We start from the raw sequence: 26,851 nt of genomic DNA, 5'->3' as shown, positions 1-26,851 counted from the left end.
GTATTCACCTGGACAAATCTGAAATGCACAGGAACTTAGAGGAAAGTAAAAATTTCTTTTTAATGTTGTCACAGAAAGAATGCTAGCTATCCTAAGAGTTCTTCAAACTTAATTTGTTTTCAAGACAGTAGGTGGTAGCAGTAGGAAGAGCTGTGATTTCACAGCCTTAGAAGATGTGGAAATATTTGTCAAGTAAATTACACCAACAAAGGATCCACACAAAAAGTAATCAGGCTAAAACCTGAAATACAGCCAGTTTTGGAGCAAAGACAAATTACAGCCTTCAAAGTTAAAAGATCACCATACAGAAAAAAAAAAAAACCTTCCAAAAATTTTATACCAAAGTTGAGCTGAGAAAGCATTTCCTGTTTAAGACCAATTTTGATCGCAAACACCTCCTGCTTTTTTGCTATAAACAACTTTTCCTTAAGGCTGTGACCTACAGTTTGTAGGGACTTACAGAAGAATTTCAGAGCATGAGAAGGAAAGAAGTTACTCTCTCCCTTTCTTGACAAGTGCAGGACTTAGACCTTCCTTTGGGTCAGACACAGAAATGACACATCTGTACTTCAGGCTCCAAGTAACCTCAACAACTACTGCATTTAGAACATAACAAAATTCTGCCAAATGATCCTGGAAGAAGATGCCTTGCAGGAGATGTTCACTGGCAGCAGCACAGGAAGCACCACTATTTGATGATGGAAAACAATGTGCCCAGTTTGAAGAAACACAAAGCACTGGCTATAGGGTGGTGAGAATATGGAAATAAATGCTATTCCAGGTGCAGCTGAAACATAAACTTTAAGGGATGTAGAGATTTTAGAGGAGCTAAGATTTTAGTTAGAGATAAGCCTTACTACAGTTAATTAAAATAAATGAGTAGGCCTCAATAAAGTTAAGAGTTAGTAGTTAACTAATAATTGATTGGTTGTCAACACAATGTTTAGTTAGCTGGGTTTGTAATGAAGAATATAGAAACTGACAAATAGCTTTTAGGAACATAAGACAATTGTGGGCCTCCTCTATTCTGAAACCAACTGAAGACAAGGAATGGGAGTTCTACCAAGAGTTCATTTGTCATATTTGCGTTGAAAAGGTAGAAAGGTCAGAATGAGGAAGACTTTGTTTACTTCCTCATTTTGGGACCCCTCCCCATGAAAGGGATCACCGACCCATTTCAAGGAACAAACTACGTATGCTTAATAGCTTTTAAAATGATTAGCATACAAAGCAAGGAATGGGATGTACCAAAATTATAAATATGCATTTGTATTTTGGGTATTCAATAATTGTATGGATAAAAGGACTCTGTAATCATTTGAAAGGTGCAGTGTGTATTTGGAAGCTATCCCGCATGCTGCCCAACATCACAATAAACATACACTTCCTAACTTTAAACTGTTAGAGAGTTTTTGTCCGTCACAGTTGGATATTGGTACTAGATCTATATCCATATTTCTTTAATAAATCACAGCTAAGAGCCTGTCCTGCCTTAAGGCAGACTTTTGTAGCTGAGGCACACACAGAGACAGCCCTGCAGCAGAAGGTATTTACAGCAGCAGGTCATCTCCTGCAGAGGAGCTGGGCTGCTGCTCACTTTTACCCACATATAAGTACCCACAAAAGGTGAGCACTTCTGCTCCCCGCGCTGTACTTCCACAACAGCTCCAGGCACCTCCAAGGTATCACCCACTGCACTTGGGGACAGGAGCACATCATTCACTAATACATCACCTTGTTCAGAAAAAAACAGAAGTTTTTCCCTCCCTGCAGGAAACTTTAGTAGAGGTTACCCCACCATATGCAACCCACTGCACAGAGAAGAGTTTAAGTGCCAAGGTGCAAGCACTGGCCCATCAGAGAACCTGTGTTTTCAGAAGGCCAAAGGCACCCACATGGCATGGCCAAATCAGAAACCAGGCAAGCCAGAGAGGAGGACAAGAGGCTGCATCCCACCACACCTGCAGATGGAGGAACAGTTCTGCATTTCAGAGGTCAGCCAGCAGCTGAAATGTGCCTTGCCAGGCCACCTGCCAGCACACAGATCCTGTCTTCATGAGCATTCCCCTGCCACCCCAGCAGCACATGGCCATGGTGCCCAGCCCTCACTCCTTGGGCTAGAGGGACTCAGCATCTGTCACAAACAGAATTGCCAAGCTCACAAGGCAGGAACAGTAGAAGACTGAGCTTGGGCATTGCTTGGTTTTTTGTTGAGGTTTTTTTTTTCCCTTTTTCTTTTTTTTAAGTGAGGTTACCTGTAAGCTGTGGACTACAAGTGAAAATGATAATTTGAAAACAGATATTTAAATTTAATGAAAAAACACAATTTTCAAAAGTCACCTGCTTCATTCTGCATGGTTTCCTTCCCAGAATGGACAATCTCATCTTCAGACTCAACTATCTGTTGGTATGAATTAATCTTATATGAAAGTGGTCTTAAAAAGAGTAGTCTTTATCTAGTAAAGTCAGCTACTTAATACAAAACTAACAGTTGCTAATTGCCAGCAACAAATCAGTGGATACTAATTGAGTTATCATTTGGAAAGGTCTTACCTCCTTTAAGAGCAAATGACAGCCACTGTATTATGGTTATTTACTGTCATGTAAGCTTTTCTGCAAACACCACAGACTGTGGATTAATTACAAATCAAAAAATAACTGTATTAGCATTTTGAAAAAATAAAATCATAAACCGTTTATGGTCTTTTACATTAGCTAATAAAAAATCTTGAGATTTTAAAAGCACTCTATTCTTTGTCTTGAACTCCTACCTACAAAGTCAGTTTACGAATTGTATTTTTCAGCATAACTCCAGGTTTTTGTGTAACAATTTGCTCATCCTGTGCAATGTAACACTTGTAGCCATATGTGAGAGCATGTTTATACTTAGTTACGCCACAGGCTTTATTTTCTATTTCAGAAACTCGGGAAAAGTTATAACAGAAGGAATTAATTAACAAATAATTTTAACCTTTTCATCCTTTAAACCATAAATTTGAGTACCTTAAAACTTCTTTCCTAAAACATCTAATTTCTCTTCCAGGCCAAAGCTTAGAACATCTATGTAGAGTGTCATAAAATCCACAGTGGGAAGACAAATATATAGTAAAGAGAGACAGAGAAAATAAAGTAACCACAAAACACAAACCCCACAAACCTGAATGCTTTTGTCCAGTGTAAAATATAGTTAAGAAAAAATACCACATTATTAGAGCTTACCAACAGTTTTTCATCTCCCAGGACTTTTCTAAGTGCACTTAATATTTCAAACGCAGCACTGAAAACCAGTTTGATTTTTACTACTTCTATTTTGTTAAGAGCAGCAGGTATCTTCATAAAAATTTTAACAATCTTTTGTCTATCTTTCTCTGTGTAAAAAAAACAAACCAAAACATCAATTACATTTGTTTTAGATCAAGACCTTCTTCTGTTAACCCAAAAATGTCTGAGTAATTGTTTGGGATTTTTAAAACAGTCTTTTACATCTTACCCATGCATTTCCAGTTACTCTGCTCATTTATTTCCCACTGAATCTTGGTTATTCTGTTCCCCAGGGCACCTATAAACTGACACCTCAAGCTGTCCTGCTTGGGTCGGGGAGGGGGCGTGGGGTGGTATTGTGCAGAATGGGCCTACACACAGTCCCACAAGCAGAGCTAGTGTAGGAGGACCAAAGGACAAGGCAGAGAGGGAGGAGAATAGGCAGGAACACCTTGGTGATGGTGAGATTTTAGGTTTACTCTGTGTGCCTCATGGACCCCCAGCCAAATAGAATAATCTTGTTGGGAAAATCTTACCCTTCACACTGTAACTGTTGATATTTTCTTTTGAGAGCCTCACAGAGTCCCAAAGAGTTCCCTTTGAAAACCAAAGACATCATGTCAGAAGGGCTGAGGGAGTGCCCAATGGCTTAGGCTAACCCAAGGCCACCTGGGCTTTGCTGTTACCTCATCACAATCCACATAGAATGTCACACTCTGGCTGCCGGTGTTGAAGTCAATCCAAAACTCCTCCAGTTTCTCATCTGATGGCTTCTTCACCTGGTGAAGAGGGTGGCACTGTTGTTCCCAAAAAGGCCCACAACTGCTATATCAGTCACAATTTTCTTTAATGAGAGAAAACTGCATAGTGTTAGCCTATGCAAACATCTGTACACCTTGCAGAAATAAGAGTTCAGATCACACTGTGGGGTACCAGTCCTCTGCTCACCCAACCACACCCACTGCAGACATGGGTCTACTTCAGCCACAGGAGCAGAAATGCACAAATGATTGTGCCAGGAAAGAAGCTGTGGAAGCTCTGTTTCTGAGCACTTGAAATAAGCAGAAGCAGTGGAACTAACTTCCATCTACATGGGTTTGATTCAATTCCTGACTGTCAGGAATGGTGCCACATTTCATTCAATTGAAGACCAGCAAAGCAAACTGCAGGATCTGCAACTCTTCTCCAGGGGCATCAGGCTAATCTTGTTTTCTGGCAGTCTGGAAACAGCTCTGCCAGAGGACTCAGTGCTGTCCTGTCCTCCTGTTTCTTTTTAGGACTCTCCTCTGTTATCACCATGAAGAGAAGTGTTGCCTCTATCACTTGGCTGTTACAACAGCAAAGTCAGCAGCAGTAATTTGGGAGCTAAGTGACAAACAAGCAAACTTCCTAGCTAGAAAAAAGGTTATACTCTACACTCCAAGAAATTGAGCTCTTGAAAAAGAGGCAGGGGGAAAAAACCTCAAACATCTACCACAGAAAGCAACATTTCAACAGCCATAACACTGTAGGGAAGGTGTCAGAGCTTTAAGGGATATTACCTCATTCATGTCAGCAAAAGCAGATATGCAAGGAAATGAGTAGACTCTGGAAGAGAAGCAGACATCACATGATCCATTCAACATTGGAGTCTGACTTCAATTATTTTATTTTTAATAAGATTAGTAATCAATCTTATTGTTCAAAGAAGAATTTAAAATATTCTAAAAGTAAATGAAGCTTGGATAAGCTAGAGACTACAGTATTATAGAAGTGGTGCATTATCTTCATTGCTCTTACTTTTAAAAGAATCATCATAAAAATGCATATCATTTACTTCTTAAAAACAACTTCATTCTTCCCATGTGATGTAAAATTTTTTTTAATATAAGCCAACGCATTTCACAATTCTGTTTAATCCCCTCTGCAGTAATGATGCCCCCAATATATTATTTGTTCTCAGCTTACCTTCTTTTATCTCCAAGCCTTTCATTTAGTAGATTAAGAAATTTTCTGCAGTCCTTCAAGACAAATGACACATTAAAAAAAAAAAAAAAAAAAATCAAGCTACTTTCCCTTTGCAAATAGTTATTCTATTGTGTAGAATAACTATTTGCTGTGTAACATCTACTGTCCAGTTAAAAGCTTTAAACTGGTCAGTGAAATGCCAAAGACCACTGGGAAGAAATCCTCAATTTAGTAGAAAAGGTTAGACCCAACTTCCCAACTTAAGACCAGTAAGAACTCAAATATAAACCCTGCAAATTAACTTATTTATGCATTATTTATGTATATTTTTTTACTTTTTTATAGGTAAAGTAACTTAAAAGTAGGTGGTATTTTAACAATATGTAACTTAATATTTACCATATTAATAATTTTAAAAAAAGGTAAAACATGCCATCCACAAATAACTATGCGTATTTATAAAATCAGTTTTGTAGGAACTTCTTGCAAGGACACCCTGGCTTAACTCAACCAAATCTAGCCCCTATACAGACTTGTCAAGTATGTTGTTTTCAAAATAAGGACCCTCACCGTCTCAAATTCTCGATCCTTGATCTCTTTGAAAGCTTCAGCAAGATAGTTATCTTCAAACCAGTGGTGAACAAGGTCATCCCTCCATTTTTTTATCATTAACCTACAAAGTGCTTCTGAAAGGGCAACCTGAAGGTCATAATCTGCCAGGTAATCATAAGCACAGGATAAATATCATCCCTCCGGCATAAGCGAGGGTTATAGCATTGCTACTCCTGCCATTTTATACTACACAGGCACATCCATCCTCAAGCCTTGGTTTCCCCTAGGAGAACAGGGGAGGGTAACAGCCAAGTGTTGGCTCAGGCATCCTCAGCTCCCCCAGCACAGTGAGATCGAGGTACAGAGCACTGCAAACCACGACACACGCGAGTGCATTGGGAGATGTGCTTGGGGCTTTGGAAAGTGATGGGAGCAGAGGCTCATCACTAACCCACTAGGATTAGGCCACATTCTACATACCATGGCAATACTCTAGAAAGTGCTATTATTAGGAGAAAACAAAAAAGATTTCACTCAATAGGCCATTAACCTTGTTAACTAAATTTTGTCCACATCATGGCAAAGCAATTCAAATTTAATTTTTTTAAGACTAACAGCCAGCATATTTTGTAAACGCATACATAAAGTTGATTTAATTACTTTTCTACATAAATCAGTTTAGCCTGCCTGATTAGTCAATATGCATTACTAATACCAACCAGAAAGAGATAATGCATTGCTGCATTTAACTTTTTTATTTATATTTTATTAAAGCACATTTGACTTGCCTCCTTTAAAAAAAAAAAAAAAAAAATCAACCCTTGACAAGGAAATATAATTTAAATTATAATTCATCTATAATAAATAAGCAGATGAGGTACAGCTGGAGAACTTCTTACCACCAACCTCCAGTATAGTTTTTGCAAGATCTTTCCTGAAACAACATAATGCCACAAGTTAAAACGGAAATAACTAACACCTTATGCAGAGAAGAGGGTATTTAGGTACAGAAACAAGAAGGAAAAATCACTTACGTGAGCGAGCATATCTCCTCAGAGAGAGGGAACTTCTTTCTCTCCTCCCGTGGGAGACTGTCAAGTATAGAGTTGAGGGTCCTCAAGGCCTTTCCCCCCCCACAAGAGAAGGGGTAGAAAATGAAGGCAAATAAATCAATAACATAATTTCACATGTTTTTATCTAATTACAGAAACTTTCACACAAATATATCCAATTTTCTCCTCCTAGTAAGAATCTTACCTCCAGATGCAGAGCACAGCAAAGATTTGCTTCTGTCACTAGGTGCCCTAGTTCAGGCAAAAATAAATTCACTAGCTCTTTCTTCCCTAGAAAAATAATTTGAAAGGTAGAGCTAGAAATGGGTGGTGTCCATAAAAAATAGTTGACGCAACAACAGTTCGTTGTGTTGAAGGAATAAAAACATCCCAGCTGTAAATTCATTTTAAGACAAAGCTTCCAACCATCTAATACTAGATAAAAAGGGGAACTGGTAACTTCCATATAAAAAAAAAATGCTCCAGATACACTAACTTTTGACCTGGGTAATTATTTAAAGAGGCGTAGAATAGAAAGGGGAAGCTAATTGCTAGCCACTAGAGAAAACCTGAATATACAGGTTTTGTCAAAGTCAAGAGCGCAAACCAATAAAGTATTAACCAGAAGATGCTTGTGCCACTCTACTCCCACTAGAATAAGGTACAAGGACAAATAAGCACACATTAACTGACCCACAGTGCAATGCTTCATTTTTACATGGATTGTGAGCCTGGATGTCTGGTCACATAGATATTTTCTGAAAGCACCTGCTTCCCCCTCCACCCTAATGTAAAACCAGCTGCAGTTACAGAACAAAATTTTGCTGCTGAAATGAATGAGAGACAGACATCTCTCTGCTGAGTCCAGAAGGCTGAAGGGGTTACCATGTTATTCTGTGGAGATGGTTGCCTTCAGCAAGGGAATAGCATCTGATGCCACAACAAACAGATGTGCAAGAACAGACTGTCTAGACTGAACCCCTTTCAGAAGCCACTTACTCTGATCAAGTGAAATGCTTGATGCTGACCATTTAAAGAAGATAACAATTTTCAGCATGTACATAGCAAGAACACAAAGAGAAAAAGAGAAAGGTTTTGTGCTTCAACATAAATGTTAATGAAAATTAACTGAAGAGAAATCAGCTGAAGAATTTAAAAAAATATATTGCAGAGAGGAAGAAGTAGAAAGTTGAAAAGAGAAAGGGGACAGAGTTCAAGCAGAATGAAGAAATATGCTCCCAAGATTAATATTCATGATATTGAGGAATGGAAGGAAAAGAAAAATACTGACCTTCATTACTGCATTTGCAAATCACCTGACGGAAAGAGTAAAAGAAGCCTTCACTAGCACACCATCCAAGAACAGCAGTATACAAAGTGCCAAGCTGTTTTTATACATGCCTTCCTCACCCCCGCAACTTTCAAATGCTAAATTACATAAAACAGTATGTGCCCACATCAGAATAACATAAAACACTGGTGTACCCACATCAGAAAAAGCCACCTGATCCAGGTATGTCACATATGGTCGCCCTGATCATACAATATGCAGGGAGGGTAAAGGTAGCCAAGCACCCACTTCTGCCAGGGATTTCAGGGTGTTGAAGTCCCTTGAGGAAAATTATAAACAACTCCATAACACAAAACAGTTTCTCCTCCACAGTGAAAGCATGTGGAAGAAACATAGCAGGAAGACATAATTCAAAATAAATTAAATTTTTGGGAAAATAAATGGGTATTTTATAATTTCAAAGTGGTTAGTGCAGAAAGAAGGAAGCTTGATTTTACTCAACTATCTTTTAGCTGAACTCCTGAAAAGAACCATAGGTATTAATATGAATTCTGATGCACAAAGTGACACAGTTCCAGTAAGCTACAGACAACAAAACTGGGAGCAACAGCTTGGGGAGAAAAAAGCCTTCTTCCTATTACAAATGTTACATCACTAGGCCTCTAACACCCTTAAAGTCATGAATATTTATAGTTTAAACCTAAATGAGAGTTGTAAGCAAGTTAGATCATTCTTTAGAATTAAATAATCTGTTTCAAACAGAGTAGGACCAAATTGCCAGGAGCACCTTAGCAAACATGTTTGCACATGAAGTGCAGTTCGGTGTTAATAACTTGTGGGTTTTAAAGAGACCTTCAGCTCACAAGCTTTTATTTACAAAATGCATCAGTATTTCTTAAAAATTTTCCTACAAAAACAAATACTTCAAGCTAGAAAATGAGAAAATGCTTCTCCCAAGTGTGTCAAATCTCAGCCAGACCCCAGCCTGAAGCATACTCCTAGACAGTGCCCACCCACACCACCTAGGTTGCATCCCAGGCTCAGCCTGAGGCACCATGTCCATGCAATTATTTATTTTCTAACAGGAAATTCTTTGTGAACAATAGCTATCTTATCCAAAAAAGGCAACCCTTCTGTCCCCTTAAATGCACAAACATACCAATGCAGAATCAAAGAAGTCTTCAAACAGTAACATCAAAAATCTATCCTCATTTGGGTCGATGAGGGTCACAAATGCTCTTGCCCTTTCAAACCAAGATACCAGGTAAAAGTTGAAAAAAAGAGAGTTAAAAACTGAGAAGAGGAATCAATAATCCTAAATTATATATTTCTGCAGGAAAACTTACAAGTTTTTTACTCTTTAAACTTCAGAGTGATGCACTATGTCAAAAGCTACATGGCTTTAAGGAGTTCAAATTTTTCTAGGAGGACATGAAAAGTGCCATTTGCCCTTTCCCTTCCTAGCCCTCCTTTTATCCTCCTTTCTTGTCCAAAGCACCCACTCATGGTGCTCAGACACAATACATGCTGTTAGTAGCACCAAAACTACTATAAACATTTGTAGAGGACATCAACTCACAGTGAAATACTGTACAATTTTTTCAAGGTAAATACATTAATACTTCATGGTTTTAAACATTGAATAACATCACACACAAATGGTGAACTAGAAATCTACATTCCAGTGAAAGTACAGAGCTCAGACTGGAAAAAAATTATTAATTTATTTCCATACGGGAATTTTGAGCAACTGTACCCCTGAAAAGCATAACTATAAGGCAGGAATACAACATTTTGGACTGAGGACTCTCAGTAAGCTCTCTGCTAACAGAGAGCATGTGCTAGCTGTTCCCTGGCAGTTACACCTGTGCTGGATCCAGGTGCTACTCATCTTCAGCACGATTGCCTTTCTGCTACTACAACTATTACCAGCTGAAATCAATATAGTGCCAGAAGATAAAACACAATTGCAGATTAAATGCATTGGGTTTACTACATAACTAGAGAGGGATCGTCATAAAGATTGTCTCAGTTTTTAACCATACAAAAGCACAAATTACTCATCAATTTTATTACTAAATCTGTACTTTGCTGGAGCATTTAAAATGCATTTAGAAAGTCTATATCATTTCACTAATGATACTCATAGAAATTCATCCTCTCCTTCCACTATTAGCTTAAAAAACCCCAAACAACCCAACCCTTTAAATCAGTAATAAGTGGAGCCATAAAATTGGCTTCTACACCAAAAGCAGAAAGAGTAAGCATTTTTCCCCCACTCAGTTCATGCATGTTAAATATTAAAAAAATATTTTGTTTCTGTGTGGCCAACAAGCCATCCTCTAGTTTTCACTTCAATGGAGTTTTTTTTGGTTTGTTTTTTTTTTTCCTGATGCAAACAACCTTAAATCATACTAGTAAATTATATACAGTATTATACTCATCTTTGCTACCAGTCCTTGTTCAATAAACAAGCTCTTCCCTTCTTCAAGATCACTTTTAAGATAGAGCTGAATACATTTCAGCAGCAATGAAACATTCTTGAATTCATTCTTGTCCAGCTCCTGCAGAAACACAGTGCTGTGCATCATTACCCTGCTACGCTCCGAGTTGGCTGTTAGAAGATTTGAGATTATTTATGGTACTTGCCTTTCTCAGTGCTTTGTCCAGCTGGTTAAAGAGAGATCCACTGTATTTCTGGGGAGGCTCTATTTCCTTCTCTTGAAGTAGCTCATGTATTTTTTGAAACCCCTTCCCTTTAAAGGCATCAATGAGCAATGATTCAAGCTGCAGAGGGAATTTTATTTTATTCACAATTAGTGAATAAAATAAGCAGGCATTGAAACTGCAGCACCACTAATTATGATAAAATACTTGTTAAGCTATTTTAAAAGTTGCAAGTTTCTGTTTATTTGTTTTATATCGTTTGTTTCTCTACTTTCATTTTACTACTACATCTGAAGTGAAACATCAGTCTTAATATCCAAAAGAGACAGAATCCTTGAAACTGAATAATTATAAAAGATACCAAGTAAGGAAAATGACAATTTAGTATAGCCAGTTTGTAAGTCCCACAACTATTACAATAATTTCTTCCCACTTAGTAAAGTAAAGAGTAAGAGGACTACAACACTTCCTACATTAAATAAAATTACTAAAAAGCCTGGGTCATGCCGTATTCATTTAAGAAATGCACCTTTAAATATATATATAAATGACAATTTGTAAGATAAAAATAAGAATGCATTTCATAGATCCTTACGTAGTCTTCTGCCCTGTCTGCCATATTGCCACTCATATCTCTATTTCGTTCTTCACTTCTTTCTTCCTTTGAAAATAAAAAGAGAAAAATACAGGAAAAATCTTCTTTCCCCGTCCCCCCAAAAAAGAAAACCAAATCAACCAAAACAAGCCCAAACAACTTTTTCCCACCTCAAAGATGAAGAGCACCTACTCATCCCCTCACTTCCAAAACGCTGGTTTTCCTTCATTATTACCTAAACTGCAAAACTCCCCCACAGCTCCCAACCCGAGGTTTCTGGCGGCCGCGGGGAGTCCCGCGGGTGTCGCCCGGAGGGAGCACGGAGTGTCCCTCTCTCCGTGGCCGCTGCCGGGTGGCCGCTGCCGGGTCCCCGCCGCGGGGAGCGCCGCTCACCTGGACCATGGCGCGGGGGCTGCTTCAGACCCTCCCCGCGGCCGCTGCTGCTCCACACACCCGCGCTTAGGCTGGAGGGCGACCCTCACCAGCCTTCCCCGCAGCTCCGAGCACTCTCCTTTCCCCAGCAAGTGGGTGGGAAAAAAAAGGAGAAAAAGCAGCCCGGTTCGCCTCCGCCCTAAAAAGCCGCAGCTGTGCGGCACCTGGGACGAGCCCCTCGCACCGGCCCTGACAGACCCCCGGCCGAGCCCAGGGGTGCAAAGGAGGAGTTCGGAGCCTCCCAGGAGGCTGCTCTTGGCCAAGAGGAGCCACAGCCGGCGTGTGCTGCTGCCGGGTCGGCTTTATTGGGCTCAGCTGAGGGTAAAGTTCAGTAAATTTTGGACCAGAGAGGAGGGAAGTGAATGACAAAAATCATTGCGAACAGGTGGGATCGTTTAAAGTGTGATAGCAGCGCTCGGAGTTCAACGGCTCGATCTCTATGCTGTTGTGGATAGTGTTTTTCTTTCTGTTTTTCACACCAAAAATCAATCTCCCTCCTTTCTTCCCATAATCTCCCCCCACTCCAAAAAAACCCAAACAAATAAAAAAAAACCCACAAAACCAATAAAAAGAAAAACAAACTCACGAAAACCAAACGAACCAAACAAAAAGCTCCAAACTTCAGACCCCATCAGCTCTTTCTTTCGATAATAAAAAGGTAACACAAAATCTGTAACTGTTCAATAAGTTAAAGTGTGCCTATCAACACAATGGCACCAACACCAACTTTGCACTTTAAACCAGGTACTATAAAGCATAGGGCGAAGGGGAAAGCTGCCAAGTAAAGCCGATTTCGTTTACATACAAAGAGCAGGTTATTCAGCATCTTTGCCTCTCTCCGGAGGCTTTACAAGCTGCGGGCAGCTCCGAGCCACGCTCAAAATCCAAGATCAGGAGCATCCAGGTGGGGCAGAGACGAATTTCCCAGCTCCCCATCAGCACGGCCACCCGCGGGAGCGAGCGGCAGAGCCCCGCGGCTGCCGGGTTAGACTTCCAAACCCGGCTCAAATTTGCCGAGGTCACGGCCCCCAGTGTTTCGGGGGGCGTATTCGTGCACAACCCCTACATCGCATACAATAACACAACTCCAGGTAAGGGCAGTGAAACCCGCCTGTGGCGTGGAGGGTGAACGCAGCTCCTGCCCCACCAAGGGGCCGCGGTGGGGTTCGGTGATGGTGCTATTGTTCCGCCCACGAGGCGGCTGAGAGCTGCCCCGACGGCATAAAAAACCGGGAGCCGCCACCCACGGCCACTCTCTACCATGAAGCTCACCTGGGACATCAACGACCCCAAGCTGCCGCAGGTACCGGGTGGGCGGGGAGGTACTGGGGAAAGTCCCCGTCCAGCTCTAACGCGGAGCTGGGGAACAGCGGAACGAACTTCGCTCTAAGCAAAGCTTTGTTTTACGTCTGCTTTACTTCTCTTTGCACTTTGTGTTATTTTGTAGCCTTTATTAAGTCACTTACAATAAAAGTATGGATTTGATACAGAGCTTTGCCTAGCTGGATATGAACTCCTAGAACAACCTGTGGCTCCATTTGGACAGTTTCCTCCTCCTCCTCGTTCAAGAAATGTTGAATAGGAACTTGAATTGATTGTTTACTACTATGACCCAAGTTATCTAATTATTTCTTTGGTTTATTGATGCAACACTTTAACACCAATGAGCACTCCACTTTTTTCTTGTTGTGAGTTTCAAATGGGTTTTTTAATTTGCAACTTTTTTCATCTTAGAGTTTATTTAAGTTTACAGAGTCCATGCTGTTATGTCTTAATGAATGTCTTAATGCTGTAAATACTGGTAGTTTCCTTCTGTTTGCTGGGATTGCTCCCAAATGTGGTACATACATATGTTAAATATGTATTGCATTATAAATATTTACAGTTTAAAATCTTCTCTCATAGCTCTGGTAATTACATTTTAGTGAGGAACTCCAGAAAACCGTGAAATCCCAAACTGAAATGTTCTTTGTTTGTGTGACTATACACATATTGGAAGTACATTTGCAATGACAAATCTTTTTATCTCTATTTTTTGGGGAAAAGCCTCATTCAAATCATATTAGATGCACTTTAAGAAGCCATTCCATAACTAAAACTTCTCGTTTCCTGCCTGCAAGTGCATTATCCCACAACAAGGAGAACTTAATAGCAGTCATGGTCAGGGTGGCTTGTGGTCTCTCTGGGCACACTGATGGTACACTAGTCAGTGAATTCTGGGAGTAAAGCTGATGTCTTACGGCTGGTAACTTCACTGTAAAAGGCAAATGGGTCAGCAGACGGTGCTACAACGGATCATGATGCAAAAGAGGAAACGATCCTGACTTTCTTTTCAGATACGGAATCTCAGACTGCCCTAGCCCTCTTAGAGAGCATTTCTGAACAAGCTATTCTTTAGCTATTTCTCTTTGTGCTGCTTGTCTGGTGATAGAAAAAACATTTCCCCCCCTGTTATGTGTCACATAAGAAGGCAAAAATATCAGGTTGTAATATGCTAATAAAGTTCTCGTGCTCTTCTCCTTGCTGCCTTGCCCTCCCACCCCACCTGCCCTGCTGCAGGAGCCCAAGCACTTCGACGCCTTCCAGGAGTGGCCCGATGGCTACGTGCGGCTCATCTACTCGAGCGAAGAGAAGAACGCGCAGCGGCACCTCAGCGGCTGGGCCATGCGCAACACCAACAACCACAACTGCCAGATCCTCAAGAAGTCCTGCCTGGGCGTGGTGGTGTGTGCCCGGAGCTGCGCTCTGCCCGGCGGGGCCAGGCTGCAGCTCCGCCCCGCCATATGCGACAAGGCTCGGCAGAAGCAACAAAGTGAGAGGCACCCAGAGAGAGCTGCGATGCCCAAGGGACCCCGTTTCTGGCATATGGGCTTGATTTCCAAACTGGAGTCACTCTTACTTGCGGGCAGACTAAGGCATAATTGCAGTGACTGATTAATTCCAAATCTCATCAATGTCTGTTTGCAAATATTTAAGGGGATATGGATTTAAATCCTTTAAATTACTAGCGTATACATCTAGTGGGCAGTTCTAGTTCATACCATTTAGCTATACTTGGTAGTCCATGTTGCATTTCCTTAAACAATACATTTTAATCTGAATTTCAGAAAAGTCTGATCATGTTTCTCTTGAGCTCTGTTTACTCTCAGACAACATCCTTGTCCTTAACCAATCTCTTCAGTAGTTTCTTTCTGTTCACAGAGAAAGCCTGCCCCAACTGTAACTCTGCCCTCGAGTTGATTCCTTGCCGAGGACACAGTGGCTATCCAGTCACAAACTTCTGGAGGCTTGATGGCAAAGCAATATTTTTCCAGGTAGAAAGCAGCTGTATGTATTTGTGCACACCATATAAAAATTACCTGTATATAAAATAATACCTGTAAAGAGAGAGATTTCTTCCTTCTCCCCCCACTTTTTTATGTAACACAGACCATGATGAGCATGATGGAGGTCTAGTCCATGACTGAATTTCTCTTTAATATGAACATAAGAAGAACAAATAAAACAATAACACTTGGCTGTCTCTTTAAAAGCAGTACTTATGGGTTGGCAATATTCAATTTTATCTACAGTATCACTGATGGGTAAAATTCTCCTCTTTACAGAACACAAATATGAACAAAAAGGTTGTCTTGCACCCTAGTTGCATATGACAACTGGATCTCTCCAATGTTATTTCCAAATATTTATTTCCTACTAAAATAAATAGGGAAAAAAAAAAGTCTTACATAATTTACATGAGTTGAAACATAAAAATTCTACTTCATGTGAAACTAGCCTTTGAATTTTGAAGGATTTAAAATCTTGACAGAAAAAAAGAAGAATCTTAGCTGAAATTTCAAATTTCATCTTGATTTTTCTTTTTTAAGCAACATTGGAACAATAACAAAACAAACCGTTTCTGTTCTATGAGATTACATTTTCTCCTGGATAATTTTTTCCCCTGACTCACACAGCAGTAAATTCTGTTGTTCAGTCAGTAAATGGAAGAAAACTGGTCATATCCCCAGATTCCCTCCTATATTATTCTTATTCAAATGTGCTCTTACAGACATGCAAAACTGGAAGACTTTACTATCAAAAAAGTTGATAAACACTTGCTTAGAATTTAATTTCTGCTCGAGAAAGGACAGTGTTTTAAAAGCAATTTTTAGGTTCCTACTTTGTATTAGGGACTGTATGTAGGTCTGTTCAGACAAATGAGTAAGGAAATGCAGTGTCCATGACTTCATCATATGCCAGTGTAACTTTGATTATGTAGATCTGCATACCCACAAATAGCAGAGCATCTTCAGATGGTTTTCCAGGATATAATTTTCAGTCCTGTTCAAGAAGGTGTATTGCTTTAAGAGAATATTTTTCATCTTGTGGCATAAAACCTCTTTAAAGCCTATTTATACTATTTATATATGTGCTTATAAGGCAGAAATGAGATACTGGACTGCAGAAAACCAACCAAATTAATTTTTTTCCCTTGCTTATAATTATCTACTCCTGAATGTCACAAATTTAGGTAGCACTTTTGTTCCTTCATCAGCTGTGCAGTCCTCACTGACTTCTCCCTCACTTTTTCCTTCTATCTACATCCAAATCATGATTTATTCTATTTGTTTATTTTCACAATTTGTTCTCGTCCTTCATTTTTTCTTGTGCCAAACCACAGACCATGCTGTGACTATCCCTTGTACTACTTAGAGCTTTTTCTCTAATCTTACCCTTTTCCAGGTTCACATCTAATTCTCAATTAATCCTAATTTAGGCTAAAGGAATCCACGACCACCCCCGGCCAGAGAGTAAACTGGAGGCAGAGGCAAGAAGAAGTGCAATTAAGAAGCAAATGTCCTCTTATCACCACTCCCAGAAAAAGAGATCTCTAAATTCAGAGGTAAATCAAAATAATTAGTGAAATAAAAAGCTGACATAAATGAAGACTTTTTTTTGTCAATTAAAAAGATGCGATAAACACGTGCTGGGGATCCCAGGCCAAAACAAAGCTTTACACCATGCTATTAATATGTATTAATAACAAATTAACATCTGTTAATTTGGGGCTGAAACTAGCAATAGCACAAGTATTGAGACATTTGTGTGTGGGCAGTATTGATTCCTATATCTTAAAGATCTACTTCTCCTTGTCAGGCAGGAAGGTACCCTGACAGCAGCGGTTATATCAATAACCTACAGAATTTTCACTGCATGGATGGCCCAGAAAGAGTTGGTATCTTCACAGACACTGACTTTTCAATTCCAGCCCAGTCTTACCCTTCGCTGCAGAATGCAGACCTCTACAAGGCACCTTATGACTCAGCCAGCTTCCAAGAGGACCAGCTATTGCCATACCCTCCTAAATGCCCAAATCCAAGGATCTACATGCCCATGCCATGCAGTTATGAGTTTGGAGTTCCTACCTTTATAAGCTCAAGTCCTTACCCAACATTTTACAAAGATCTGCCCAGTCCTGCCATTGACGCAGACCCCCTCACTCTGAATGGGTCTCACTACAATGCTGTGACCACCCATGATAAGAGCTTTGATAACCCTGGCAGACATTATGGACTGAAACCAGCGTGGGGGAAAACCAGCAGCGGAGACCGGAGTGACTACGGGCAGATGGCAACAAGTGCTCCCCACCCTTACTGCAGTGGGGACTATCCCTGCAGGTACAGCCCAAGCCCTGCTCCCATGGCCCCACCACTGCAGACAGTCATCACCACCACCACCAAGGTGTCCTACCAGGCCTACAAGCCACCCGCGCTGAAATATAGTGACAACCTCTGCGACATGAAAAACCTCCAGAGCTACACCCACGTGGCAGAAAACATCTCAGGTGCTGTCTATTCAGGGATGAAGATTCAGGAAGACTTTGGAATGATAAAGTCAGCGTTGCTCTACCAGCATGACTCCATCCCCACAAAATCCAAACCAGCTGAGAGTGTGGAGAGCTATCGGTATGGGCTCCCTCTGGGGAACAGCTTCGCTGAGCATGAAGGCCAGGCCCTAAGGTTTGAGAGTGCTGAATATTGACTAAATGGTGCCTAAATGGCAAATACCTGCAGATGTGAGAATAGATTACTGTGCTGACCATGTGAGTGCTAAGCCAAGTGGTTTGGGATTTGAGGAGATGTAAGGAAGCAGAACATCAAGACAGCTTTTTCCCAAAAGCACCTTTCTGGAGCTGTGTGCTGAGTGAATTATATTTTGCATCTAATTTCAAAGAAACCCCACAAGGAACTGAGCCCAAAACACACCTCGGAGAAGGTAATATGGAAGCACAGCTCCTCTGGAAGTCAACAGCCTCCTCTGACAGCAAGTGCAATCCACTTATAGCTACAACTCCTGCCTCAACTTTGAGAGAAAATGCCCCATCTGTAAGAAAAAGACTAATCCAGTATTAGAAAAAAAATGAAGGAAGGTGGCCATAGATTATAGTCAACTGAAAGAAATGGCAGGGAAAGAAAGAAATAACAGAAATGTGAAAGCAAGACAATTTGCAGAATAATTCACCTAAATGGTTCATTCACCTGCCATGATCCTTTTGATGAATGGAAAGATCAGCTAAGTTTCTCCGAAACGAGAAATGAAAAACCTGAAACCTGAGAAATGAAACATGCTAAATTCATGTTGCTTTTTGATCCCCTGTATCAAGAGTAGAGACTACCCTTTCTATGTAAGAAGGACAACCCAGCACAGCCACACCAGGAACTGATGCCTGTAACACTCAGCCTGAATGCAGGAAGGCTCAGACAACCCCCACCAAACCTGCTCAGCATCACATGGCTGCCAGAGTTAACTTATGTTATCCTGAAAACCATTTACAATGAAACTGGCTTTTGTTTAGAGGCCCGGCAAGCTGGTCAGGCCAATTGGTTATCGGTGCAGAATTTTCCTTGCCCATGAATAATACTCGTCCTGTCTAAGAATGCAACATCTCAGCTTCTTAGTACAGGTCAGTGTTAAATGAACCTTTCCTGGCTTCCTCTCCGTCTCCATCAGGTCTTTCTCCCTCTCCCAAGGGACTTGTAGTGATTTTTGTCTCTGTAAACATAGCTCCCCATGACAGCACTACTTCGGAAATTAAACAACCAGGCAGCAGAGAGGTTACAAAACAAAATCTCCAAACTGAGCTAAACAAAGAAATTGTAAAGAAGCGCATTCCCAAATTCATCCCTAAACAAACTAATTCTTCTTTAATCTGGAAAGAAGAAAAAACAGAGCAATGCTGGTTTAAAATTAAAGATATTTTAAAAGCCACCTAGTACTGGGGAATAGAACCCTCACCCAAAATGTGTGTGCCAAGCAAGGGAGCTAATTAGACACAGGGGTTGATCTGGGTAAAAAAATTTCTTTTGGTGTCATTATTATTGAGTTACCAAGTATCTTTAAGTTTTTGAACACTTCTTTTTACCTCTGTCTTACATATATTTTTGCTGTGGTTTGAGAAGCAGCATACTACTGTAGTCTTTCAATAAATGTGAAATCACAGTTAAGGCACCATGTAAAGTAATGTGAGCAGCTGGCTAGTTAGAATTATAAGGTTCTGTGCACTGAAGCTATCATTAAACTGGTAAACAGATTGTAATTTCAAATAACAGCATACAAATATCTGAGGTTTAAAAATAGTTATTTCTGATGTAGTATAGTTTCTTTCTCTTTATATTTTTATGAAAAACAATGTGTTCAGTCTGATATGTGAAACTGAGCCCCACAGGAATTTAGTTAATAGCATTCTGTTTCAGCAGTGAATTGTTCAGCATTTTAAACATTCAAGCCAGACAAAGATGGAATTCACAAAAAGACTAAATTAATTCACCTGTAGCAAGCTTACCTTGTCTTTTACCTCTAGTTTACTTTCTGTATATCTCTCTTGGCTTTTGTTTAGCTCTTATGATAATTCTTCTACCAAGTGTTTTAAACTACTGATAAGAAGAGATTCAGGTGAACAACATCAATTTGATAATTAGCCCACATACTTTAAAACCTTTAAAAAAAAGAAAAAAAAAAAAAGGTGATTTGTGAGTTATTTCCCAGAAAGACTAATGCAAAATTTTAGAGTTTATGAATATATAACACTATGCCTGTTTACTGAACTGGGATTTCTCAGCTGTATGCCAAATCATATTGAGGCATTTGACATGTAGAATAATAATCAAGGCTTACAGCCTTGTAAGTTTAAAGGGGAAAAATGTATAAGAGGGGAATAAGGCAAAACAAAGTGACTAGAAAAGCTGGAAAGATTCACTGCAGGTGGGAAAATCAAGGAAAATATTAAAGCTGTAAAATGCTGTATTTTATAGTGATTTTAGAGGAGTTAGCCAACCTCAACTCAATCACAAGTTATTAAAATACTACTACCTATTCAAACCAACAAGCTGTGGGGGTTGCATGCTGTTTACATTACTGGTATTAAACTTGTCATTGTAGTTGTATGCTTAAATCATTATGCTATCCAATTAAACATATCTTTTAAAGGAGAACTTTGTACACCAGTAAAGAAAATGCAGCCAATTGTGTTAAGATGCTACTTTTGGGGTGTGGATTTATTTATAATAAACATCACAGCTGTTTAAGCACAGTGGAAAGCTATGGTGGTGATTACCTTGCTGCATCATTTGAGCAGTACAACAAAACCGCTCTAAAGGTTATTGCATTATTTCTTCACCTTGATTCCTCTCATGTACAAGTGTCTGGGATGAGATTAGCTGTATGTTACCTCTTAGAGATAAAAAATCAGATGGAAAAAGTCTAGAGCTGCAGACAGTTTTTCTATTCAAAATACATAAATGTAAAGGCAACAGGAGCTTCTGTAACAAAAAGAAAAAAAAAAGCTGAAATTGAAAGCCTCATTGTAGGTTTATACAGCTGCAACATTGCCTTTAAAAGCATGTTCCTCAGGCAAAGCAGCATCCGGAAGTAAGATAGTCCCTGAATAAGCACCTTCTCTTCTATTAATTGTCCCTTTCAAGTGTGGTTTTTGGTCCTGTGTTGAGCACCTGAGAGAAGCCCTTCACCAGCCTGTACCCTCTACTCTGACAGGCATCTTCATCTAACAAACTCCAGTTGTTATGGCACAATCACAGAGCAAGCGGAGGAGAAGGTACTTTCAAATCTCAGTCTCCTGTGGCTCTGGCTTCAAATGGGTTACAAGGGCCCTACTGAGGTAAAGCACCACTTGTCCCTGTACTGAGGATGCCTTTTGTACCAAAACAGCAGCCTCACAATGGCAAAGGTTAAAAGCCCAAGTGTTGAGCAGATGCCTTCCAGAGACAAGAGGCCCTATGACAATGTTTTTCACTCCTGTACCCACAAAATGCAGCCATGTGTTTGTTACATGCCTGATAGATGCAAATATCTGTGGGCATCACTTCATGGTCACACCTCATGGAGGGCAGACAGAGCCTGGCAGACTGTCCTGCTCCATGACCACCTGTATCCACCCAGTCCTGCTAAAGAACTCCTGTGAGAGTCCAAGCAATCTGCTTAGTTCTTGCTCCTCTTCTGGAACCAGGTTATCTCTGGGCTTTTCAAATGTGCTAAATGCTACAAACAAGGCATGCAGGAACTTGGCTGTTTTGGGCTTATTGAGCCTGAAGTAGTTGATCTCTTCATTTGAGGGTACAAACTATCACCTTAAAGACAGAGACAAGCTTTTTCTGAGTTCTGTGAGTGGAAACCAGCAGTGTAACAGAGCTGCATATGATTTGAGACCTTTTCCTTCCAGGGGATTTCTGGGGTTTCTTCTGGATTGCTGGGGTTTTTCTTAGTGTCTTTTTGAGGGGAAGCTGCCTAAAACAACTGAGACAGTTTTCACCAAAGTAGAGTATGTTTCCTGAGAGACGTCATTTAGCAGGATGCACAATGCAGCTCTAGGGATGCATTTAGGAAAATTCGTGTCTTTCCCACCCTTATCAGTTGAAGCCACATGCAGACAAAAAGTGGAGAACTGAGGCATTTAGTATTGGAGTGGTTCCTCCCAAAACACAGAGTGAAGTTAATCCAGGCCTGTTAAAATCCCTCTGCCTGAGAAATAACGAGAGTGGTGCACAGTGGTTATCCATGACTGGACTACTGCCTTTGGTGTCCTAGCTGCTTGAAGCTAAGTATCTGTCTGTCACTTATGAGCAAAGGGAAGGTGAACCTAAAATAGTGTTTATGTAGTGCTACACCTGGGATTGTGCAAAATGGAGAGTGCACTTCAGCACAGCACCTCTCCAGGCTTGCAAGAGTCCACATGAGACACAAAGATCAATGGGATGACACAGGTGCAAGTACGTATCACAGGGAAACATTGCTAGTTTGGTTCAACCTTATTCAAACAAACAGAAAAATGAACTTCACACAATCCCTATAAGCTTCAAAAAGCATGCTGGTACTTGTGATGGTGTTTGGGAGAAGGTAGTTTCAGGTATTTTGGTTGGCACTTGAGCATAGCATCAACACCTTCAAGGACCAAAACCAAAGGAGGTTCTTTCAACAGAAAATTACCAGTGAGTTTGTGTGTGTTGTTTTGTAAAATAAGCAGGGAAGCAGGTGCATGAGGATGTTCTCAGAGGTCCTTTAGTAGGTCTCACAAACATCCTGGGCCTCTGTTCCATCCTGTTGCCTTTCCTTCAGCTTCCTGGTTCATAGCAAGAGCACAGGACAGCATCTCTCTCCTGTCTTTATGACAAAATGAAGTGTTAAGTGACTGGCTTGCAGTGCTTGTACTGCAACTCCACACCATATTACAGTCTCCCTCAAACACTGACAAGCCCTGTCTACAGCCTTTCTGCCTTCACATGTGTGAAATGTTGGGGATGACAAACATGTGGTCCTGGTAACAGAATTTAGTCTTAAATATTTCCATTGTGCAAAACTAATACAGAAATTATTTAAACATCAACCCCTTGCTTATGCCAGATCCCTTATAAGTGACTGTAATTAGACTGGAAATGCCCCACAGCTAACCAAAAACATTTTCATCTTGTTCAGCAACATGGACAGTGGGACTGAATGTACCCTCAGCATGGCTGATGATGACACCAAGCTGTGTGGTACAGTCAGCACACTGAGGGAAGGGATGGCATCCAGAGGCACCTGGACAGGCTGGAGAAATGGGACTGTGCAAACCTCATGGAGTTCAACAAGGCCAAATGCAAGGTCTTGCTTGTGGGTTTGGGCAGCCCCAAGGACAAATACAGGCTGGGGGAAAATGAAGTGAGGGCAGCCCTGAGGAGAAGGACTTGGTTGTGTTGGTTGGTCAGCATGACCCAGCAGGGTGTGCCTGTAGCCCAGAAAGCCAAACGTGTCCTGGGCTGCATCCAAAGCAGCGTGGCCAGCAGGCTGGGAGAGGTGATTCTGCCCCTCTGCCCTGTTCTGGTGAGACCCCACCTGCAGTGCTGCATCCAGCTCTGGCCCCCCAACAGGAGAAGGACATGGACCTGATGGAGCAAGGCCAGAGGAGACCATGAAAATGCTTAATGGGCTGGAGCACCTCTCCTATGAAGACAGGCTGAGAGAGTTGCAGCTGTTGAGCCTGGAGAAAAAAGGGCTCTCAGCTGACCTTGTAGCATCCTTCCAGTACCTAATGGGGGCCTGCAAGAGAGCTGGAGAAGGACTTTTTACGTGGGCATGTAGGGATAGGACAAGGGGGAATGGCTGTACAATGAGACAGGGTGGGTTTAGATTAGATGAGCTGGAGAAGGACTTTTTACGTGGGCATGTAGGGATAGGACAAGGGGGAATGGCTGTACAATGAGACAGGGTGGGTTTAGATTAGATATTAGGCAGAAATTCTTTTCTGTGAGGATGGTAAGGCACTGGAACAGGTTGCCTAGAAAAGCTAGGGATGCCCTGAAAGTGTTCAAGGCCAGGTTTGGATCAGGCTTTGAGACATCTGGTCTAGTGGAAGGTGTCCCTAACCATGGCAGGGAGGTTGGAACTAGATGATTTATAAGTTTCATTCCAGCCCAAACCATTCTGTGATCTTATGAAACTGAGTGGCAGCATCAGAGGAAAAGGACAGAGCCCATCACTGGGAAAGGACAGTCATGGGACATGGCTAAACTGTTGAGAGAGGAAAGGAAACAAAAGCAGGGAGGGGACGTCACAGGGCAACTGCTGTATCATTTCCACTGGCAGTGGAGAGGTGTTTTCACATATTTAAGGTAGGGATGTATCCATGTAGTAGTGATCAAACATATTCTTAGAGGTTAATGCATGGTTAAATTCTTTGCTACGTACAGTCAGCTCCTGCTGAACCTGTGCCTGAATTCTGCTGTGTGGGTTATAGTACTTTCTTCCTTCTCATGTCCAAGTCTCACCTTTGAACTTTATTTTACCTGGCAGTCACCTGGCAGTCACCTCTGATGTTTTATTTCAGTAAAGGAAACAGGCATATTTTGTTTCAGAAAATAAAATGTTGTTTTCTTGTACTTTCATTTCAGCAAGCTATGTGCAAGTGGTCAAATCCTTTGAATTCCAGAAAACTGATTCCCATAGCCCCTCGTTCCACCCAGTTGACTTGAGGTAGAATCAATTAATCTGTCAACAGTTCTTAAACCATCACAAAGTTACCACACCAATTAATGAGGAACAGGGAGGGGAGAGAAGAAAAGGTAAAATGAAGACAGCTTCCAATTTTTGCTCAGCAAACCTGAACAGCCAGTGTGGTGAAGCAGATAGGAATCTGAATGTCTAAAACAATTTTCTGCCTTTCCCTCCATGGTGCTTCTAGGAGTTATAGTGTTGAAATGATCTCCTCCTTTTCTTGCCCCTCACTCTCAAAACCATTAAAATATAGGAAGCTCAAGCTAATGCTGAGAATTGAAGCTTAAATGAGACTTCCCTGTGAAAAGCTCCTCTGGGTCAGACACTAAATATGCCATTTTTATTAACTGTGCCTTCTGTAGACCCTGGGGAAATGCAAGATTCCAAAGAACCAAGGAGAAAGTTCATTATTATTTTTGTATTAGAAATACATATATTTTAGAATGTGTAGAGCACTCAAAGTTTCTCTTCTGCATCAGTATTAGCAACTTGCATTTTAATAAATTGCTTACAATAAATAATTCTTTTAAATGCTAGGGGGAAAAAATTCTTCAGGTTTCACTACAGCTGTGAATATTACAAGTGGGAATTTCTGTACAAATCCTAAGTACACTGTGGCCTAGCTGGTAGCTTTATTTCATATGATCATAGAATGGGTTGGACTGTAAGGGGACCTTGAAGATTGTCCAGTTTCAACCCCCTTGCCATGGGCAGGGACACCTTCCACTAGACCAGGATGCTCAGTGTCCCATTCAACCTGGCTTTGAACACCTCCAGGGATGGGGTATCCACAACTTCCCTGGGCAACCTGTCCAGTGTCTCACCAGCATCACATTAAAGATTTTTTTTCCCCCTAATATCTAATCTCTTTCAATTTGAAGCCATTTCCCTTTGTCCATGCTCTTATAAATAGACTCTATCCATCTCTCCTGAAAGCTCCCTTTAAGTACTGGAAGGCTGTTCTAAGGTCAGCCTGGAGCCTTCTCTTCTCCAGGCTGAACAGCTCCAACTCTCTCAGCCTGGTTTCATAGGAGAGGTGCTCCAGCCCTCTGAGCATCACAGAGCATCCAGCTCTGGGCTCGCTCCAGCAGGTCCATGTCCTTCCTGCGCTGGGAACCCCAGAGCTGGATGCAGCACTGCAGGTGGGGTCTCACCAGAGCACCAAATATACATTCAATATATAATTACTATTAGCAGTAATTATAATAAGGACTGCCTAAAGACGATCTCGCGTATCATGGGGCCACCTTCAGGGAACCTGTGACGTGGCCCTCGTCATCAGGCTCAGCTCGCGTTGCGCACCGCTCCCTTTCCAACGGGGTGCTGTCCCCGCTCCCCGCAGAGCTGTTTATCCGCCGCCTCCCAGCTCCTCCGCCCCACCTGGGATAGCCGAGCAGCCGTGCCCGCGGCCGGGAGGGCGGTGCCGGTGGCGGGGCCCGCCCCAGCCCGGGGCCCGGCCCCGCGCCCGTCGCCCCGGTGACGGGGCAGAGCGGCCCGGCCGAGGGAGGCGGCGGGCGGGCCGGGCGCTCGACGGCCTCGAGCTGGCTCCGCCCGCAGCGCCGCGGTGAGTGAGGGGCGGCGGGGACGGCGGCGAGTCCCCGTCGGGCCGGGCCGGGCCGGGCTGGGCTGGGCTGGGCTGGGCTGGTGAACACCCGTGCCCCGGGGGCTGGGCTGGCCTCTCTGGGGTCCTCCCAGCATGGAGGAGGTGCTGGTTTGGGCTGGAGCGGGAGCGCTCAGAGCTCCGTTCCTGAAGTGGAGCGCTGCTGCCGGCCCCCAGCGTGGTTCGGGGGGCTTGGGTCGGTGGCGCGGTGAACTCGCGGGTGTGGGAGCTGCCCCGCTGCAGTGCTGGGCTTTGGGAGCGGCAGCGCCGCGTGGGTGCGGAGCCTACGGGGACAGGGACCCTGCCTGCTTTGGCTTCGGTGGGATAGAGCCGGGCCTTGGCGGCCTGAGAGGTCCGTGGTTGATGGGAGGAGGTGAAGCTTTATTTAGGAGAACAGGGGTGAAACTGGCAGGCCGGGCGGTGCCGGCTTTCATAGCCTGGGTGAGCGGCAGGAGCGCTGTGCTGCCGTTGCCCTGTGAGTGCTAAGGAAGGTACTTGAGCACACTTGGGAGGCGACTGAATGTCAGCGGGTGGAACTGAAGTGGAAACAAGCATTTGTTTCCATTCTCAAGACTGAGAGAGGATCTCATTAGTGCGTATAATTATTTCAAAGGCAGGTGCCAAGAGGATGGTGCCAGAGTCATTTCAGTGGTGCTTGGCGACAGGACGAGGAGCAATGGCCATAAACTGAAACACCAGAAGTTCCACCTCAACATGAGGAAGGACTTTACATTGAGGGTGGCAGAGCACTGGAACAGGCTGACCAGGGAGGTTGTGGAGTCTTCCTCTCTGGAGACATTCAAAACCCACCTGGACGTGTTCCTGTGTCACCTGCTCTAGGTTACCCTGACTTGGCAGGCAGTTTGGATTAGATGATCTCCAGAGGTCCCTTCCAACCATAACGAATCTGTGTTTTATTGAAACTTACA

At 42.1% G+C, this 26,851-nt stretch overlaps 3 protein-coding genes across 6 annotated transcripts in view; 2 read left to right on the top strand and 1 right to left on the bottom strand.

The window, feature by feature from the left end:
* SYCP2L (synaptonemal complex protein 2 like) overlaps positions 1-11,825 on the bottom strand; it is a 28,079-nt gene extending 16,254 nt beyond the window's left edge. The window contains exons 1-16 of the mRNA XM_068199443.1: positions 11,759-11,825; positions 11,366-11,431; positions 10,753-10,890; positions 10,548-10,667; positions 9,263-9,367; positions 8,104-8,128; positions 7,018-7,103; positions 6,795-6,883; positions 6,660-6,694; positions 5,779-5,921; positions 5,209-5,261; positions 4,803-4,848; positions 3,948-4,040; positions 3,798-3,858; positions 3,220-3,368; positions 2,341-2,401 (exon numbers count right to left, since the gene is read on the bottom strand). Coding sequence (XP_068055544.1) covers positions 2,341-2,401; positions 3,220-3,368; positions 3,798-3,858; positions 3,948-4,040; positions 4,803-4,848; positions 5,209-5,261; positions 5,779-5,921; positions 6,660-6,694; positions 6,795-6,883; positions 7,018-7,103; positions 8,104-8,128; positions 9,263-9,367; positions 10,548-10,667; positions 10,753-10,890; positions 11,366-11,431; positions 11,759-11,767 — 1,279 coding nt within the window. The 5' untranslated portion in view covers positions 11,768-11,825. The remainder of the gene's footprint in view (positions 1-2,340; positions 2,402-3,219; positions 3,369-3,797; positions 3,859-3,947; positions 4,041-4,802; positions 4,849-5,208; positions 5,262-5,778; positions 5,922-6,659; positions 6,695-6,794; positions 6,884-7,017; positions 7,104-8,103; positions 8,129-9,262; positions 9,368-10,547; positions 10,668-10,752; positions 10,891-11,365; positions 11,432-11,758) is intronic.
* A 682-nt stretch (positions 11,826-12,507) lies between these two features.
* On the top strand, positions 12,508-18,013 carry GCM2 (glial cells missing transcription factor 2). The gene is made up of 6 exons (XM_068186112.1): positions 12,508-12,541; positions 12,607-12,888; positions 14,301-14,609; positions 14,999-15,111; positions 16,557-16,682; positions 16,937-18,013. The coding sequence occupies exons 1-6, from the start codon at positions 12,508-12,510 to the stop codon at positions 17,819-17,821; spliced, it is 1,749 nt and encodes a 582-aa protein (XP_068042213.1). The 3' UTR covers positions 17,822-18,013.
* A 7,717-nt stretch (positions 18,014-25,730) lies between these two features.
* MAK (male germ cell associated kinase) overlaps positions 25,731-26,851 on the top strand; it is a 28,330-nt gene continuing 27,209 nt past the window's right edge. For all 4 annotated transcript variants that reach the window (XM_068199403.1, XM_068199388.1, XM_068199410.1 and 1 more), the window contains exon 1: positions 25,731-25,886. The gene's annotated coding sequence lies outside the window, so the exon portion shown is untranslated. The remainder of the gene's footprint in view (positions 25,887-26,851) is intronic.

Source organism: Anomalospiza imberbis, chromosome 1, assembly GCF_031753505.1.
Source record: "Anomalospiza imberbis isolate Cuckoo-Finch-1a 21T00152 chromosome 1, ASM3175350v1, whole genome shotgun sequence".
NCBI lineage: Eukaryota > Metazoa > Chordata > Aves > Passeriformes > Viduidae > Anomalospiza > Anomalospiza imberbis.
The sequence above is the reverse complement of the archived record's forward strand: the minus strand, read 5'-3'. Positions and strand labels throughout refer to the sequence as shown.